The 19,373-nt window shown below is 38.6% G+C and overlaps 1 protein-coding gene across 2 annotated transcripts in view; it reads left to right on the top strand.

Moving 5' to 3' along the window:
- The window catches only part of COL4A3BP (collagen type IV alpha 3 binding protein), a 71,047-nt gene that overhangs the window by 10,901 nt on the left and 40,773 nt on the right, over positions 1–19,373 (top strand). For both annotated transcript variants that reach the window (XM_015820145.1, XM_015820144.1), the window contains exon 3: positions 12,935–13,051. In XM_015820145.1, the coding sequence (XP_015675631.1) occupies positions 12,935–13,051 (117 nt within the window). The remainder of the gene's footprint in view (positions 1–12,934; positions 13,052–19,373) is intronic.

The raw sequence follows: 19,373 nt of genomic DNA, 5'->3' as shown, positions 1-19,373 counted from the left end.
TGATAAGTCTTTTTGTACTGATTTCCACAATTTTTCATAATTATTCTGATAAAGTTTCATGTTAGAGGAGGACAAGAAAATTCCCAGATACTTAACTTTACTAACCACTTCAAAACCTGATATTTGCGTAAGTTGTTTTTTGTCTTTAGCAGTCATATTCTTTGTAAGAATTTTAGTCTTTTGAACATTAGTTCTAAATAAGTTTAAACTTTTAAAGGAAACAAATGAGCTATAATTGTAAATGCAATCCATTAAAAAAACATATAAGGCATTTAAATCTGTATTAAATAGGGCTAATTTTTGTTTTAAATCTTCGGTATGTTTTAAGAGACATTTGATAAAGATATCTGAAGCCTGATTAACATTTTGGCAACAGAAGCATAACAGTTACTGAAGAATTGGTGATGCTATTTGGTTGTGCTAATGTATCAGGAAGTATTTATGCGTTAATGGTCAGATGATTACTTCACGTGCTAGTGCTGACTTGCCTTGGGAACAGCAATAATAACATAAAAACTGTTTTTATTCTGTCATTATGATTGCCACCTTGATCTGCTAACTGACCAACTTGAGAATACAGATGCAGTATCAACTGCTCCATTATTGGTAGGAAAAAGATAGCACAATAATTGCAATGCACAGGTCTTCTACCCTTCTTATATGATTTCCAAGAATCAGAATAAGATGATAACATTCTGCCCCTCAAGGTTTTACAGTTATAACCATGTGCATTATATATTAAGGCAGTGGCCTCCAACATTTTGGGTGCCAGGGACTGGTTCCCTGGAGGGCAGTTTTTCTGTAGCATGGGGGGGGGGGCATGTTTTTGCTTGGTGCCTGGATCCTGCATATGCGCAAATGGGGCTTTGCTTGCTTGTGTGGCCCAGTTCCTGGTGGGCCTTGGACCACTGCTGGTCTGCGGCCCAAAGGATTGGGGGGACCACTATATTAAGTTATGTCTAATATGACTGGCTATTGTTGCAACACATTCATGTCTTCTTAGTACATATAGTCCTTGATTTACAACCACAATTGGACTAGAATTTTGGTCATAAGTTGTTAAGTAACGTACCCATGTGACTGCCTTGTTCAACAACCACAATCATGGCTTTCCCCCAGTTATCATAACTAAACAAAAGGGGAAAAGAGCTGCCTGCCAAAAAAAAAAAAAAGGCAGGTTGGTCTCCTCCAAATGGAGAAGTTCTGTGCTAGATCTTGGTAAGGAAACTTGAATCCCAAGCATTTCCCTTCCCTCCATGTGCAAAAGGGGAACCGCCATGCTGACTTGGAGAAAGGAAGCTCAGATCACCAAGATCCAAGCATGGCGATTCCCCTCCTCTCTCTATGATAGCCTTTCTACCCTTCAGAAACATTACATTTGCTAGCTTTCTAGCTTGCAACTTTCCCTGACAGTTTCTGCATTGACTTTCCAGGGAATTCAGCAAAGAGTATTGCAAATGGTATCACACAATTACAGGATGCTTGCCAACTGATCACAAGTGCAACCAGATTGCCAAGTGTGCAAAATGGAATCACATGATCACAGGGGTGTGGCAGTCATAGCTTGAAGGACAGGTCATAAGTAATTTTCTTGAGGTAACTTCGTCCAGTTGATAAGCCACTAGTTGTAAGTCAAGGACTACCTTTTAAGGGTGAGAAAGTAAATGTGACAACTTACAAGCTTACTTATTTTTGTATGCTAATTGTTTTAATGGTTATTTGTTTTAGTTGTTTAATATCTGTTACACAGAGTCATATCAGTCAGCTGGATAAATTTAATAAAATAAATAAAACCTAGGCAGATTTATTTGTATGCACTCAGCTTTTTGAGAAAAAATATACTACATTGTGTTTTTATGAATGTTTGAAAATAGCATAATATCTTGCCCTTATTTCTATTCCATGGACAAATTGCTACTTTCATCAGACATAGAAGCATATAAGCTGTGTATGATAAGCAGGAGCCTTGGTGGCTTGCCCACAGCCAAATGCTGACATTTGCAAACAGCTCAGAGAGTGCTTTAAAGCACTGTGGAGTGGTATATAAGTCTTAAGTGCATTGCTATGATAGCCTGCTGTAACTTCATACATTGCTTTACAGATTTCAGAATGCTAAATGTTTCTTGCATTAATTTCTTTGCATTAAAATTGTAGATTACCCACTGAATGAGGGTATATGATTTGATTCTAATTTGAGCCACATAAATAATTTTAGTACATTTTTGTGATTCTTTTATTGACTAGTAAGCATTTTTCAATTCTTATTACACTTATATGTTTAATTTTTTTGAACAAATATACACTGCAAGTTTATTAGTTTTAAATAGGTCTATGACCTGATTAAAGACATTTTAAATGAACAGTGAGTTTTAAATTTGCATACATTTACATGCAAATAAATCAGTAGCACTGAATAAAAAGACCTTTTCTTAAAAAAAAAAAAAAGGATGCATGCACTTATCTCACCAGGCATCATGCCAATTATGCTGTTTTGTTAATTTTCCTTTTTTAAAGGTTTTTTTTAATGTCATTTATCTATGTAGTACCATTCCAAAACATACTTCTATATTGAAATGAAGGAGTACTCTCTGTATATTTATGGATTTCCCCCCCCAAAAAAAATCGCTAGGGGCATATTTCCCCAAGATTGCATGCTAAGCAGCAGGGGGATTCGTTTCTCCTATTGACAAACAGCTGATTTTGCCCTCTAGATCTGATTGGAAGCTGCTAGGAACAACCCAAGATGACCATCGAATGATTGTGGTCCCTCTTGGGAAGAGGAATTTTGAGGGTTGCAATTCCCAGTAGGGATGGTTGGAGATTTGGGTCTCCGTCTTTCCTCTCAGCTGTTCTTTTTTTTAAAGTACGCCTGGGTTTTAACTGCACCTGGGTTTTAACTGCACTATTTGAATTTTCTTTTTATCTTGATATTTCTCTTAAAAATTAATTGACTGGTTGAAGGCTAATTTACTCTTGCTGGATTTTAATATGAATTCTTTAATGTTTTTTTACTGTTTCACTCTGCTGCGAATTACTTTTGCTTTCTCCGTATGGAAGTCAACGGAGATTTTTTGGGTAGTGGAAGTGACCTGTTTGGATTTTCATTTGCATTGGATTTTGACTACAGGGATTTCACATTTTCTTAACTTTTAAAAAGCTCTGGTCTTAATTTTTTAATGCTTTATGGAAATTTTTTCCATCCTTTATTGTGAGAAATATTTCAATATTCTCTGTGGCTACTTTGTTACAAGGGAGTTGTTTATGTCTGATTACGGATGCCCAGTTAGAGGGCTATATTAAAAATGCAAGCAATGTACCAAGTTACAGATAAAGCCCTCTGGGAAGCCTTTGAAAAAAAGAATGCTTTTTAACCTACAAGTTCAAATTGAAAACTTTGGTAAAAAGTTTGATGAAATAACAAAGGTTTTAAATTAACCTAAAGAGGATATCCAGACACAAGCAAGTATAGCCAAACCAAACACAGAACTGAATGGACTGGAATCTAAATTGCTCTTTTAAAGATTTAAAGGAGAAGAAACATAGTATGGAAACTGCAGGTTTGTTGGAGAAAGTTGGATATGGATTCTACTGATTTGGCGGTAACAGAATCAATTAGTGATGAAGATTGATTGTGATTGGGGAATGGACTTGTTCTATCTGGAAAATTTGGGCTGGATTTTTCGGGGAAAATGAATCAACAAGGAAGGTTTATGATTTTGGAGAATAAAACATAATTGTTGGAAAGTTTTCAACAAATTTTATTATTAAGAATCAAATGAGGTTATTTGATCCCAGACGGATCATACATAATGATTGTGGTGATTTATGGTAGTTAAGAAGCCATTGTAGACAATCATAGATTAAATATAATAATAGATTGTTAATAGAGGGCTTTGAAATTTAACTTTGCTGTTGCTTCACCTATTAATTACTTTACCTTTATATATAGTAGATACATGACAGGTCAAATTGGTTGCAAATAGAGGAAGAAGTTTATAAAAGTTGGGCCTGCCTCATGGGGGGAGGACTAATAGTGTTCCAATATATTTATCAATGTTCAACTAGGGGGAATAATATGATCATATATGTTTTTACCTTTTGTCTTTTTTAATGCACATTTTTTCTTTTCTAATGTTTTGTCTATCTTTGTTTTGTTTTTGTAAAATTTCTTTTTCCCTTTTTTGGAGTTTGAATTTTACCCTGATTTTCGAAATAAAATAAAAAAAATATTTTAAAAAGTGCTAGGAACTTTGATAAACAATGATTTAAAAGCTTAGAGAATATTACAAGGCAAAATTTAAATTAAATAGGAAACAAGAAGAGATATTGTGGAACACTGAAATTTTGTAGCTATCAATATACTGATGCTGTACAGTTCTTTTCTAGCTTTCTTCTTCAGCTAATGAGACTAAGTTCTGAACTGGTGCATTGTATCATTAGTCAGGTGGACATAAGAAATAAAGATTTTTCTAGGCAAGATGAAAGTATTATTTGTCAATAAATTGATGGACCTAGGAATAGAGAATAAATCTGTTTTTAAACAAAGTTGCAATCTCCTTGAAAAATTAGGTGTCTTGGAAATGCCTGGTCTTCTCCATTTTGGCCATTAATTGTGATTACCAATGAGGTGTTGTCAATGCTGTATAGGGCATCCCTAGGCTACATTGACTAGTAAGCCACCACCTGACAATGTGAACATTTGCATTTTTGGAATGATTCAGAAGGAGGGTTGGCATTGGCACTCTCTAAGCTTTGGCACCCTAGACAAGTATTTACTCAGCCTTAACTTAAATCCGGTCCTGTTTGTTAAATCCTAAAGAAGTTTTCAGTATGATGTGTAAATAGAAACCTGGCTTTTGTTTGTGATTTCTTGCTTTGTTTGTGTATCCTGCCTGCATATCTAACTAATCCACAGAAATATAAGGAAATAGCAGCTACAAAAAAGAAACAGATCAAAACAAAACTTGTCCATACAAACTATGATTGCTTGTTTGCAGGTCTCACCAAGTTTTTTTTGGCTCATTCAACAAACCATTGTTAAAGCAAACAAAAGATTAGCATGGTGTATGATCATGGTAATTTGTAATTTTGCAGTTACATTTTAAAAAGTGGTCATTGCTGTGCATTATGTTGGAATAGGCAGCCATTCTTGTAACTGAGAAACAACTCAAAGTTCTTGTGAAATTACATCATAATGTGTGTAAAATCGACTCCTTAGAGACATGATACAGTTCTTATAATTTTGTTTTCTGGCTATTTTACTGAACTGAGAGGGAAGGATAAAGGAAAGAATTATAAAGGGAAGTTTTAAAATCTTTGTATAATTACCTTGAATATTAAATTGTACATCTCTTTACTGAAAAGGCAAAGATTTAGTTTGTTTGTAAGATGTATACATTCTGTAAATGTTAGCTATAGAGATTGCTTCCATGCTTTTGAAAGAAAAAGCATATTCAAAGCATCTAGAATTCTAAAATCATTAATAGATTATAATTTGTTAATTAATAGTATTTCCTAAATGTACAGCTATCTCAATAAAGTGTTCCGCACATTAAAGCTATCTTTTGTATAACAATTTTAACTTGAGAAAGTGGAGAAAGTGGTTGACAGCCTACATAACCTAAGTAGACAGTGGAGCAATCAGCTATATATAGTTAAGAGTTAACAGGTAAATCAGTTGACAGCTTATCTCATAAATGGCAGCCTAGCCCAGGTGGAGCAAAATCTGGGAAGAAGTGTTTTAAATCATTCAAAGAAACTTCATTTTAATAAATGAGAGTAAGAAACTCAGAGATTTTCTGGAGGAATATTTAAACTAAACAACAAGGACAGTGAGTTAATTGATACAGAACATCCCTGTCCCCGGCAATCAAAAAATTATAGGGTTAGCAGTGCATGTAACATAGATGTGTGTGTGGACAAGAATATCAACCTTGCTGTCGAGCAAAATCAAGATTTAATAGCGAGTGCCACACAAAATGCACTAACCAAACAGGTAGTAAGAAAATAGGGGAACTCAGGCACCACACAGGTTATGTAGAAAGTAAACACAGGGTCAGTCATAAAGGACTCAAATGTCTATACACCAATGCACAGTAAACAGGGTGAACTAGAAATTCAGGTAAATGAGGACAGATATGATATTGTTGTCATTACGGAAACATGGTGGGATGAAACCCACAAATGGAACACACAGCTAGAGGGATTTAAATTATTTAAAAGAAACAGACCAAATAAAAGAGGAGGTGGAGTTGCTCTATATATAAGAAATACCTACATCTCTACAGAAATAGAGCACAACAATGATGAAAACTGTCTTGAATGCATTTGGGTCAATATAAAAGCGGAGGAAATGACATTGCCATAGGTGTATACTATAGGTCACCCAACCAAACAGGGGAAATAGATGAACTTTTTGCTAGTCAGCTAACTAAGGTATGTAGGAAGCACACCACAGTAGTAATGGGGGACTTTAATTACCCAGACATCAACTGGGAGACAAACTGTGCACCAAGTGGAAGATCAAACAGATTCCTGACAAACCTAAGAGACAACTTTGTCTCCCAAAAATTAGAGAAGGGAACTAGGGGATTAGCCATATTGGATCTAATCCTCACTAGCAGAGATGAAATGATAGAAGGTGTTGAAGCCACAGGAACATTGGGGGGAAGTGATCATGCAATATTGGAATTCAACATTATGGAAGCACAAGCAATAGAATACAGTCAAACTAGAGTCTTGGACTTTAAGAGAGCTAATTTCAATAAACTTAGAGAGAGCTTGGGAAGGATTCCATGGATGAGAATCCTCAAGGGGAAAATAACTCAAGAAGCTTGGGAAATTTTGAAAAGTGAGATAATAAAAGCCTACTCTAGCACAATACCAACAAAGAAGAAAAATAACAGCTCTCAAAAGAAACTAGCATGGCTGCATAAATAATTCTCTGATAAATTGAAAGATAAAAAGGACAAGTATAAAAAGTGGAAAAAGGGGCACATAACTAAAGCAGAATATCAGCAAATAGTCCAAGCCTACAAAGATGAAGTGAGAAAAGCTAAAGCTCAAAATGAACTAAGGCTTGCGACCAAAGTCAAAAATAACAAAAAAGGCTTCTTTCAACATGTAAAAAACAAGAAAAAAGTGAAGGAAATGATTGGTCCATTAGTGAGTGAAAGTGGCATGAAGGTGACAAGCAACAAGGAGAAAGCAGAACTATTTAACTCGTTTTTTGCATCTGTCTTTACAGTAGTGGCCAAAATTGTGGAAACCTTTGGGGAAAAGTGTATTTCTGAGGTTTGATGTCTAACAACACCACTTTCTTTTAAAGTAGTACCATAAAATTATATATCAATGGAAAGATAATTTAATCAAGAATGTAATGCAACATAGTTTGTTCAATTATCTGTACTGTATTCTATGAAACATAGCCAAATAACCAGAAAAAGGAAGCACAACTTGCTTAGGTTGATGTCAGGTAGCTTTCCTTCATCTGATTGTAGCCAATGAGCATGAGTGTTTAGAGAGCCAATCAGGTGTCATCTTGTTTTGGCAATGAGCCAATCAGATCACAGTAGGATTCAGTTATTGATGTCGTGTATTGAAGCTGAGAGGAGGACATTTGTCAGTGTGTTATGTGATCGCTATCAAGTTGGTTGGTTTTTTTCTTCTTTCATTTAGTGAGCTTGTAAAACGTAATAAAATTAAAGTAATGGTACAAAGAGTTGACTGGTTTCCCAGAAAGTGATGTAAAATAGTATTATTAAGTGAACAAGGCTACAGTTATAAAGAAATTAGAAGAAAAATTGGTGGAAACTTAACCAAAGGTGGCATTTCTACTGTACACTTTTCCCAAAAGGTTTCCACAATTTTGGCCACTACTGTACACAAAGGGAAAAAACAGTCCAACCTATCAAAAACAGTACCATAAAAAACAGATTAGAAACACAAGTTAAGGTAAGCAAGAAAATGGTAAGTGAGCACCTGTCCAACCTAGACGAATTCAAATCACCAGGACCAGATAGATTACACCCCAAGGTTCTCAAGGAACTGGCAGATGTGATCTCAGAACCACTGAACTATATTTTTCAAAGATCCTGGAGCACTGGGGAATTACCAGAGGATTGGAAAAGAGCTGATGTAGTTCCCATCTTCAAAAAAGGGAAAAAAATAAATCTAGGAAACTAAAGACCTATTAGCCTGACCTCAATACCTGGGAAGATTCTGGAAAAGATAATCAAACAACAAATCAGCGAACACCTACAGGCAAACAAAATCATTACTAAAAGCCGACATGGGTTTGTCAAAAACATATCATGCCAGACAAATCTTATTGCATTCTTTGACCAAGCAACAAAATTAGTGAATCAGAGGAATGCTGTGGATATAATTTACTTGGACTTCAGTAAGGCATTTGATAAAGTAGATCACAACCTACTACTTGATAAGATAGAAAAATGTGGGTCAGACAGCTTTACCACCAGATGGATTCATAGCTGGCTGACCGGTCGTATTCAGTGTGTGGTTCTCAATGGAACTGCATCTACATGGAGGGAAGTGTGTAGTGGGGTGACCCAGGGCTCTGTTCTGGGCCCAGTGGTCTTCAACATCTTCATCAACGATTTGGACGAGGAGATAGATGGGGAACTCATCAAATTTGCAGACGACACCAAGCTGGCAGGAATAGCCAACACTCCAGAAGACAGGCTTAAGATACAGGAGGATCTTGAACACTGGGCGCTATCTAACAAAATGAAATTCAGTGGTGAAAAAAGTAAAGTTCTACATTTAGGCAAGAAAAACCAAATGTACAGGTATAGTATAGGTGGTACCTTGCTCAATAGTAGCAACTGTGAGACGGATCTCGGAGTCCTAGTGGACAATCACTTAGATATGAGCGAGCAGTGTACTGCAGCTGCCAAAAAAGCCAACACAGTGTTAGGCTGCATTAACAGAGGGATAGAATCAAGATCACATGAAGTATTAATACCACTTTACAATGCCTTGGTAAGGCCACACCTGGAATACTGCATCCAGTTTTGGTCACCACGCTGTAAAAAAGATGTTGAGACTCTAGAAAGTGTACAGAGAAGAGCAACAAAGATGATTAGAGGATTGGAGGCTAAAACATATAAGGAACGGTTGCTGGAATTGGGTATGTGTAGTTTAATGAAGAGAAAGACAAGGGGGGCCATGATAGCAGTGTTCCAATAACTCAGGGGCTGCCACAAAGAAGAGGGAGTCAAGCTATTCTCCAAATAGCCTGAAGGCAGGACAAGAAGCAACAGATGGAAACTAATCAAGGAGAAAAGCAGTGGAACAACCTGCCTCCGGAAGCAGTGAATGCTCCAACACTGGAAGTTTTTAAGAAGAGACTGGACAGCCAATTATTTGAAATGGTGTAGGGTTTCCTGCCTGAGTAGGGGGTTGGACTAGATGACCTCCAAGGTCCCTTCCAACTTTATTAGTATTGTTGTTGTTGTTATTATTATTATTATTATTATTATTATTATTATTAAATTTGTCTTAAAATTTCCAAGATTCAGGAAGATTTACCTCGGATGTGACAGGAAAACTGGGGGGTGGGGTGGCAGCTATAAGCAAGTGCATAGAGATGGCTCAAGACAACAAAATCAGTAAGCAGGGCACATTTAGAGAAATAATGAATATTTTGATTTCAGCACAATATAGATCTACAAATCAAGAACCTAGTGTAAATTTCTGGCTTTTAGCTATTTCTGTACGGTTCCAGTTTTGCCCCCTCATTGGGACTCTTCAGTTGTTATTGTATGGAGTTCAAACCCTATACTAGGAATTGAAACTGGTGCTCAGCATTTACAGGAAGGATATTTAAATGTGCTATCAGAATGGTATATATACAGAAGATATAAAAAGTCTATATACGGTACCCTTGTTAAAAGTTTTAAGAAGTAAAAAAAATCAGATAAATCACTTCAAAAAAATTTCTACCTTTAATATAACATGTAAGCTGTATGATTCAATTGAAAAACAAAGGGGAAAAAATAAAAAACTTACAATAACATGATTGCATAAGTGTTTACACTCTTAAACTAATGCTTTGTTGAAGTGCCTTTTGAAGCCATTCCAAAACTTTGATCTTCTATTCATGAACCCATTCTTTTGTTGATTTGCTTTGGGTCATTGTGATGTTGAAATTCCTCTTCATCTTCAATATTTTAACAGAGACCTGAAGGTTTTGTGCCAAAATTTACTGATATTTGAAACTGTTCATAATACCTCCATCTTGGCTAATGCCCCAGTTCCTGTTGAAGAAAAGCAGCCCCAAAGCATAATGCTGCCGCCACCACACTTTTTCTGTGGGTATAGTATACTTTTGATGATGTGCAATGTTGTTTTTGCACCAAACATACTTTTTGGAATTTGTCAAACAAATCCTACTAGAACAGTTGAATTTTATAGGGGCTTGATCAGAGTCATTGTAATGATGGCAAGTGAGTACTGACTACTATTTAACATCAATTTGAATGTGATAGGTAGTCCTTGAGTTACGAATGGAATGGAGCCTGCCCATTCCATTCGTAACTCGAAAATTCATGAGAGTGAATCTCATACCTCCAACAAGACCACTCCCTGCTCGTTAAGATGCATGCAGCTCGTTAAGTGCACATGAGGAATCTCAGGGTAAGGAAGGCCATGGAGGGCCTAGTGATGGAACAAGGCCCCAAGGCCTCCCCGACCCACTAAGATGCCTCATGCTTCCATCTCCCTTCCTGCTGCTTCACTTACCTTGCAAAAATCCTCTCTGCTGCAGTTTCTTTCCCTTTGAGGGAGAGGAGAGTCGGCTTGGAAATGCTTTTCGCGCCGACAATGGAAGCTCTGGGGTGCCGTAATATCGAGTGACTTCAAATACAAATTCTCTGCAAAAGAGATCATGGCCCCCAGAAACGTCCATTCTGGGGGGGGAGTGTTTACTTCATTTGCATGCCTATGGGGCAGAGCATGGAATTGTAGTCGGTTGGGTGCAGGAACCAATGCCGTCTGTGGCCTGGGTGCGCTGCTAGCTTGCGTGCGCCGGCCTTAGTTTGAGGGCAGGAATGAAGCCTTCAACTGAATGGGGAGGCATCACAGGGCGAGTCTCCTTGCACCTGCGTTCAAGCTGCTGATGGTGGCAGTGGCAACAGGCACCTGAGTGGCCACGATCTCCCCTCCCCAGCCAGCCACCCATCCCGCCCAACCTACTCCTTGCCTGACTGGCTGGTGGCACAAATCCTGACCACTCTTCTCCTCCTCGTCCTCCCCACCCAAGCGGCAGCAGCTGTTTAAGTTTCTCTCTTCTGTCCGAAAAGAAGAAAACGGCGCAGAGCAGAATTGCTCTCAAGAAGACCCGGGTGCATTGCTCACTCGCATGTGCCGGCTTTATTGAGAGCAATCCCTCTCTGCGCCTCCACTTCTTTCCACTCTGACGGAGCAGAGAAACTCAAGCCGGCTGCCACTCAAACACTTTTTATCCAAAGAAGACCTGAGAGAGATTGGAAAGTCTGTGTGATTGCCAATGGGGGGCTTCAGAAACGGAGCGTTCCTTTACGTTTCTGAAGCCCCCCATTAGCAGTCACACGGACCTTCCAATCTCTCTCAGGTCTCCCTTCGGAAAAAAAGTGTTTGCGCACCTATGGGGCTATTCAAAACATAGAAAATCCCATGGCAGGAAGGGAGAGAGAAGCAGTTGTGGGGAGTGGTCGGTACGGGAATAGGGCGAATGTTGCAGAGCCTCTGCAGTCATTCGTAAGGGCGAACGACTGCCGTGGTGCTGCAATATTCGTAATTTTGGGACTTGCTCATAAACACTAGGGGACGCTGATCGTGTAACTTTGAACAAGCATTAAGTGAATGCTCGTAACTCGGGGATTACCTGTATTTCCATGTCTTTACTTATAAGAGGCTATGCACACTTATGTAACCATGTTATTATGAGCTTGTTATTTTTATTTTTTCCCCTGAAAGATTTTAGTTTATTTTTCAATTGCATTGTACAGTTTATATCTTATATTAAAGGTAGAAAAAATTCTGAAGTGATTTATTTTGGTCTGATTTTTTTTTTTATCTCAAAAACCTAGCATTTTGATAGGGATGTATAGACTTTCTGTATCCACTGTAATCCACCTTAAGCTCTCAGAGAAGATAGATACAGGTGTTACAATATATATATAATACCTTTATGTATAAGACTTCCAAAAAACCCCTGTTCGCTTCCTCCCCCCCCCCCCCGTCTTCAGAAGAGGAAGAAACTATGGCATCCGGTTTTCTGTATATAGTATGCACAGAGACCATCTCGCCTTTGTGGGAATACTTATTGGGAATGTTTGAAACTAGTAAGGTTATATTTGTAATTTCTGTCTTGGAAGTGTTGTTTTAAACTATGTGTAACTTGATGTTTCAATTTAAAAAGCATGCTTCATAGTTCAACCTGTAAGTTCTTGTGTGCAAATTATTTTATAGATCTTTGTTCTGTTTACATCATTCGTTTTTCTTTCCTAATTTTAAAAAGTCATTTTTCTCAATCTTTTTGGTTAGATCAAGTCTATATAGCATAAGCCTACAGGTTGCTTGTGGCTTCTCGGTATTTTTTAAAAATTCAATAATTCTGCTGCTGCCAAATAATGCTACCATTACTCCAAAAGATATGCTGCTGAGTGTCTCCAGTGCATCTAAGCTCATCAGCACTGCCAGCTCTAACACTGCCCCAGAACTATATCTACCAAACAATTGATGGGAAGGCCAGTTATTTTTAATTTGTCAATGGTCGTATCCCCCTGTACAGATTTTGGTAGGCCTGGGTTAAATCATGATGGGGACTAATTAATATGTTGATAAATAAAATGATTTTTTTATTTAAAAGATTAATGATTCATCCACTAATTCTAGTGCTCCTAATTATCTTTTTTTTTTTGTCCAACAGCCTCATGAATTTGACGAATGCAGATTTGATATTAGTGTAAATGATAGTGTTTGGTATCTACGTGCTCAGGATCCAGATCATAGGCAGCAATGGATAGATGCAATTGAACAGCACAAGGTATGGATTGTTATTCTTTCCAATTAATATGTTGTGTGAATTAGCTATCCCCTGGCTAACACCCTCTATATTTGCTGAATCTGTAACTTCCAGAATTATAACCCATGTGAATTGTAATTCCAATGGGTGTAGAAGTTAATAAAATTAGAGGAGGGTGCTCCAAATTTTTGCCTAACAACTTCAGTAATTTGGTATGAATAAAAACTAATGTTATAAAACTCAACCACCAGAAATATCATAACTTAAGGTTTTGAAATGAATAATACAGATATATTAAGTTGGTATACAGGTAGTCCTTTACTTACGACCACTATTTGGATTATTTGTTGATGAAGCAGTCAATAAGCAAGACGCTCACATGACTGCTTTACTCAATAAATGCAACCCCAGCACTTATTAAGCAGACAGAGCAAAATAGCTGCCTACCAAAGAGTTTCAACCCTGCACAGAGCAGAAATCCTCCTGGCAGATAGCCCAAAATGCTCCTGCAGCCCACCAAAAGATTTCTGTTCCCCTCTGTGTACAGATGGGTAATCCTTTGGTGGGTTGCAGGACAATCCTTTGTGGAGCTGCAGGAACATCTCCAGCAGCCTACCAAAGGGTTTCTCTCTCTTCCATGAATGGAGTGGAAATCGTTCAGTGGACTGCAGGAACAGAGCTGAAATCCTGAAGATTTCAGTTCATTCCTGCAGTCCACTGAAAGATTTCAGCTCCCTTTCACTTGCAACCTTCCTTGCCAGCTTCCCTATTGGCTTTGTGAAGAATCTGGCAGAGAAGATTGCAAATGGCAATCACATGATTGTGGGGCACTTGCCAATTGGTCTTAAATGTGAGCTGGTTACCAAGCACCCAAAAAGTATGTGTGTATGTGTGTATGTGTGTGTGTGTGTGACATTTTACAGTGGCCAGAAGAATACTGTAAGCAGCTTTTTCAAGGCCATGGTAACTTTGAACATTCGTTAAATGACTGTACAGAAGCCAAGAACTACCTGTCTTAACGTTTTGCCATTGAGAGACATTGAAGAAATGTTAATGGAATAATGGGAAGCTGTAAGGAATTACAGTGTGGTAATATGGAAAACACATGAGAGCTATTATCTCCAAGTGGAGTTTAAATTTTTGTCTGCACTGATTATAAAGTTCAAAAGTATGTTGGTGTAGGACACAGGTCGGCAACCTGCGGCTCCGGAGCCGCATGCGGCTCTTTGAGCCTTCCCCTGTGGCTCCCAGCCTCCTCTGCCATTTGCAGAGAGAGACAGAGACAGAGAGAGGCACTTGCACTTCTCTGCTTCTCTCTCTCTCTCTCTCTCTCTCTCTCTCTCTCTCTCTCTCTCTCTCTCTCTCTCTCTCTGTGTGTGTGTGTGTGTGGCTGAAAAGCTTTTTGGGTGGGGCTCCTCCCTTTGCTGCATCTCTGCAGGAAGCAGGAAGGGCAGGAGAGAGCTAGCTAGCCCAGCTATGCTGACTCAGGAATTCTGGGAGTTGAAGTCCATGAGTCATAAAAGAGCCGAGGTTGCCTACCCCTGAGCTTGTTGGAGAACAGCTTGAAGCCAGCTTGCCAGGTGAGCAGAAGATCGGAGAGAGGGAGGGGGGGGAGAGAGAAAGAGAGAGAGAGAGAGGAAAGAGAGAGAGAGAAAGAAAGAGAGTGGGGGAAGAGGACTGGCAGACCAAGGGCAGAAAGAGAGGGAGGGAGAGAGAGACAGAGAGAGAGAGACCCTTTTGACATCTAAAATGAAGATAACATTGCACATGCCCCCGGATAATCAATGGCGGTAACGGAGAGGAGGTGGCGACACCGACGATCGAGGATCGTGGCTACACGCTTGCCGGGCATGGGAAGAGAGAGAAGAAAGGGGGGGTACCAGACAGCACGGACCGAGAACGCGGATCCATTTCCAACAGGGTAGGATGAGGGGCTGAGGCAGGAATACAGGAAAAAAGGAGGAGAGAGGGGGAGGGAAAAGTGAGTGACAAGGCGCATGAGTGACAAGGTGATATTTGGATACAATACAGTTTGCAAAACTTGTAAAGAAAATAACTTAAGTGCTGCTCATTTGATCCTGATGTTGGATGTAATTTTTGTTTCTTAAAATGTCTTAGAACTGTGATTTGGTTTTTAAAAAAGAGTTTTTCCCTCCAGTATGATGACTAAGGGTAAAAAAATGTTTATAATCAGCTTTAAGATTAACTGTTCTAATCTTCTGATTTGAGTTTGAACACTGTCTTGTACTAGTATGATGGTGTGAATGACCAGGAGCCAATTTTCCAAATGCTTTTACAGGTAACAGATGGAAAAACCTCCTTTTCCATTTAATAGCTTTTTTTCTTTTTCTAGAGGAAAAAACCCTATACTGCTTTTATTTGCAATCTTATAGGATGCCTCAGCATTACTCAAATCTTTGTAAAATAATATGCAAGAGAATACAAATAATCTTAAAATGAATAAAACTAAAGCCAGCAAAATCAATAATGTTCAAATAAATATTTAATAAGAGACATTTTAGCCAGTTATAAAATTAGAAGATACGTATTCTGTGAAATATCATTCCATAGATTAAGTGCTCCTAATTCTTGGAAATGACATAATTCAGATGGTCCTTGACATATGACTGTTTAATGATGGTTCAAAGTTACAACAGCCTTGGAAAAACTGACTTATGACATTTACTTGGACTTTGAACCATTGCATCAATGCTGTGGTTGCATGATCAGAATTTTAGCACTTGACAACCGTCTTGTGTTTACTAGAGATTGCAGCTTCCTGTGCTCACATGATTATAGTTTGCTATCTTTTTTGTTGATTCCTGGCAAAAAAGAATTGCTAGATTTGCTTAAACACTGTGTGATTTGCTTAAAGTCTATGAGATTTGCTTAAAATCACCATAGAAATTGTCATACAATTGGATCTGACATATACAGCCGCAATGAGTTACAACAGAAATTCCAGTCATAAGTCAAGAATTGCTGGTAGATGTGAAAAATAAATTGTCAAGAAGTGTGAGTTTTAATTAGAATTTTTGTCAGTTAAAGCCTCTTTTTTCAGAGATAATCTGATTGATACACATTCATGTGCGTACATGCTTCTTAGGATTCGTGGTTGCAGCAAGGGTTAAAAAGTGCTGAATCTATGAAAGTGATATATTCAAAATGTTCTACAAGAAGGATGTGATTTTCTGAAATGTAAACGAATTCCAGTAAGATTTTGGAACTACCTGACAATGCATTTCTCCTTTATTTTCACAAAGCAGATAGTTTTCTTTTATTTGTTCCTTACAAATTTCATATAAAATATAGAGCATAAAGTAGGTCTACCAAATGAATGTGAGAAAAATATAAGAAATTAGTGTCCCTAGAATATGCAGGACCTAGACCACTTAGTGTTTTAAAGACAAAACAAGCACTTTTGAAATAAGCCTAGAGGCAACTAGGCATTTAGTGCAGATGAGTAAAATGTGTCTTGATCTTTGCATCTTAGTCGTAAAGGACCAGCATCTCAAGATACCATGGTTATTTCTGAAAGATGCTTGAATATGTAATGTAGCAATTTTTGAAGTGAGATTGATTTTCGGTGCACATACTTGAATAGCCCAAGTCGCAGATTCATATTTTTAAGTAAATGTATGCAGGAACTGTAAATATAGAGGGGTTTTTTTGTTAAGTTACTTGTGCTAGTAAGTTACAACTTTGGTATATTAGTGTCAATTTTTCCAGATATTTATGAATGCATGTCTTTTCTATAACCATCACCCCCGAAAAAATCCTAGGTCAATTTACAAAATATATAGTTATTTACATTGAAGCATTACAGTTCAAGCTCATAGTCATACCAAAATGAGCTACTAACAACTATGTGTGAAATTAAAACAAAATTTAACTCACCCTGTGATTTTAAGTCAACAATCCAAATAAAGTCCTTTAAAGAAGACAGGTGAAGCTAAAGTTTATCTTTAATCATTCTCAATGTCAATATTTTTCAACATTTCTTGGGAGAAATATGGAAGTGGTTTGCCATTGTCTTCCCAGTATTGTCTATAGCTCAGATACTTACTTCCAAGTATTAATTCTGCTTGACCTATTTTGTATCTGCCAAGGTCAGCTAAATGCTGCTATATTTTATGACAGAAACTTTTACTCCATACTTAAAAGCCTATAATGCTCCCTCAATAAGCCAAGTTTCACTTTGGAGACAACAATTGAAAAGGTTTCTGTGCCTTATGGCTTTCACCAAGGTGCACAAAATAAATACTCAGAAAGAGTTTTTCTCTTCCAGTTATATACATTTTTATGATAAGTTTAGGAACGAGTCTCTTTAAGAAAAAGCCTAAATATTAATTCTATTCAAGGCAGCCTATAATACTTTTAAAATTTGATTTCAATGATTTTGATACTCCTGTAGAACTTAAGGCTTGGCAGTCTGTTTGGAACAAAAGTAGAATGCTTGATCCTCTATGGCTGTAACTACCTCATGCTTATATTCATAAACAATTCTTATTGGTGATGCCTTAGCTATTTCTGCTGTTGATAAGTGTTCATCTAAGGTTTTGTCACTCATGCTATGCTTACATCATATTAGATTATTGTAATGTGGTTTTTACCTTGACAACTGCCTAGAAACCAGATACAAATAGTCTCTAGGAGGACTATGTGAAGTTATTGACCAGTATCTGTTCAATGAGTCCAGTTGGTTTCAGAATGCTATTCAGATATTTGCCCCCTTTTCCCCATTTCCCTATAGAGAGATATTCTACCTCTATTAGTATCACCAATTTTATGGTTACCAAATATAATATCTATTTCTGTCTCTATACCAGGGCAGGCTAATATTGATGGATAGGGCCTTTGCGTAAAGCTGCCCAAAATATTAAGGCTTAATATCAGGCTGGCAAATGGTATAACGCCAGCCACAGGTTAGAATATTTGGAATTTTTTGAATCATAATTAAAGACTTCATAAAGAATGCATTAGAGTATCCTAGATCAGAGATCTCCAACCTTTCTCCAGTACNCTGCTCTTGAGACCAAGTAGTCAAACTTGACACGCCCCCTCTTGCTGACCCAGTCTTTAACTTGGTCTCAGCTCTTGACGACGTGTCTAGGTTGGCTCTCAGTTAATTGCAGGTTAGAACCTATTGTGAATTCTCCCTTTCCCAATCTATTCCTAGCTAATTTGAATTCCCCTTATTAAATTATTTTCACTGGGATCAGGGCTTTTTTCCCCATTCCTGCCCCTGGGACGGTGAGGGAGTGGGGGGGGAAGGAATTCCCAGAAGGGACTCCCCTTTTTCTTTTTCTTCCCCAGGGCTCTGGGGAGGGTAGAGAGTAACTATTTTCAGGGGATTTAGAAAGAACGGCCGTTCTTTCTCTCCCTGCTTCTCGGAGTGCTCCCCTGTGAGGCTAACCCATCCGGATCGCTCAGGACTACCTGGAACGATCGCGGGCGCCATTTTGGTTGCCGAAAAAGGGCAACGAAGTCCGGATCGTTTTTTAGTCTTGTGATCGAGGGGAAGCCTCGGGGGGGACACAAACAGCCCCAAACGCTGGTTGGCACTCCGTTTCAGCGTGAAATACTTAGTTTTGAGGCTGCGGAGCCTCTTGACGAGGAGAAACGCGTTGCGGCCGCCATTTTGAAACTCCGTTTTGGGGCGAGGTGCCGCAGGCCTCGTTCCTTCTCAAGCCTCGGTTTTCACAGCAAACCTTGCACAAGACTAGAACAAGTAGTACAGACTGCAGAATCCTTGTTTTCCACTAAATTCCATCCGGTTCTGATATTTAACAAATTAGTTACTGGCGGCCGCCATTTTGTAGCCACGTGGCAGCTTCTTTAGGCCTCACGAAGCATTATATCAGTTACCCTGTCCCAGGCCTCATCTGGGGGGGGCATTTACTTTATCAAAGATCTTTAACAACTCAATCACCCTTTCAAGCAATTCTGACTTGGTCAGGCCTTTTTTTGACTTTGGCCAGCCCCTAAATTGGTTGTTTTTGAGCTGCTTGCCTTGATTTCACTGGTGCTCCTTGCCTGGCCACCTAAGGCCTCCGGGGCGGAACACAAGGAGTGGTTCCAACCGTGCCTTCGGCTCCTACCTCAAGGGCCGTGACTGTTGCCCAGAGAGAAAAATAAAAATTATTTTTTGGTCGGGTGGTCAGGGGAACAGCCTCTGTGTTTGTTCCAATTTCGCCTCCGCCAGCTTCTTGCCTGCCTGAGCATCACTTCAGCTTATCTGAAACTGCTCACTGAAATGGAAGGCTCTTCTTTACCTAAGTCCACTCCATCTTCCGGTCACGGCTGCACTATGTCCTCTGGACAGGGGACGGCAGGCAAGGCA

Source organism: Protobothrops mucrosquamatus, unplaced genomic scaffold, assembly GCF_001527695.2.
Source record: "Protobothrops mucrosquamatus isolate PMUCROS unplaced genomic scaffold, P.Mucros_1.0 scaffold1076, whole genome shotgun sequence".
Lineage (NCBI taxonomy): Eukaryota > Metazoa > Chordata > Lepidosauria > Squamata > Viperidae > Protobothrops > Protobothrops mucrosquamatus.
This window is presented reverse-complemented; position numbering and strand designations above follow the sequence as displayed.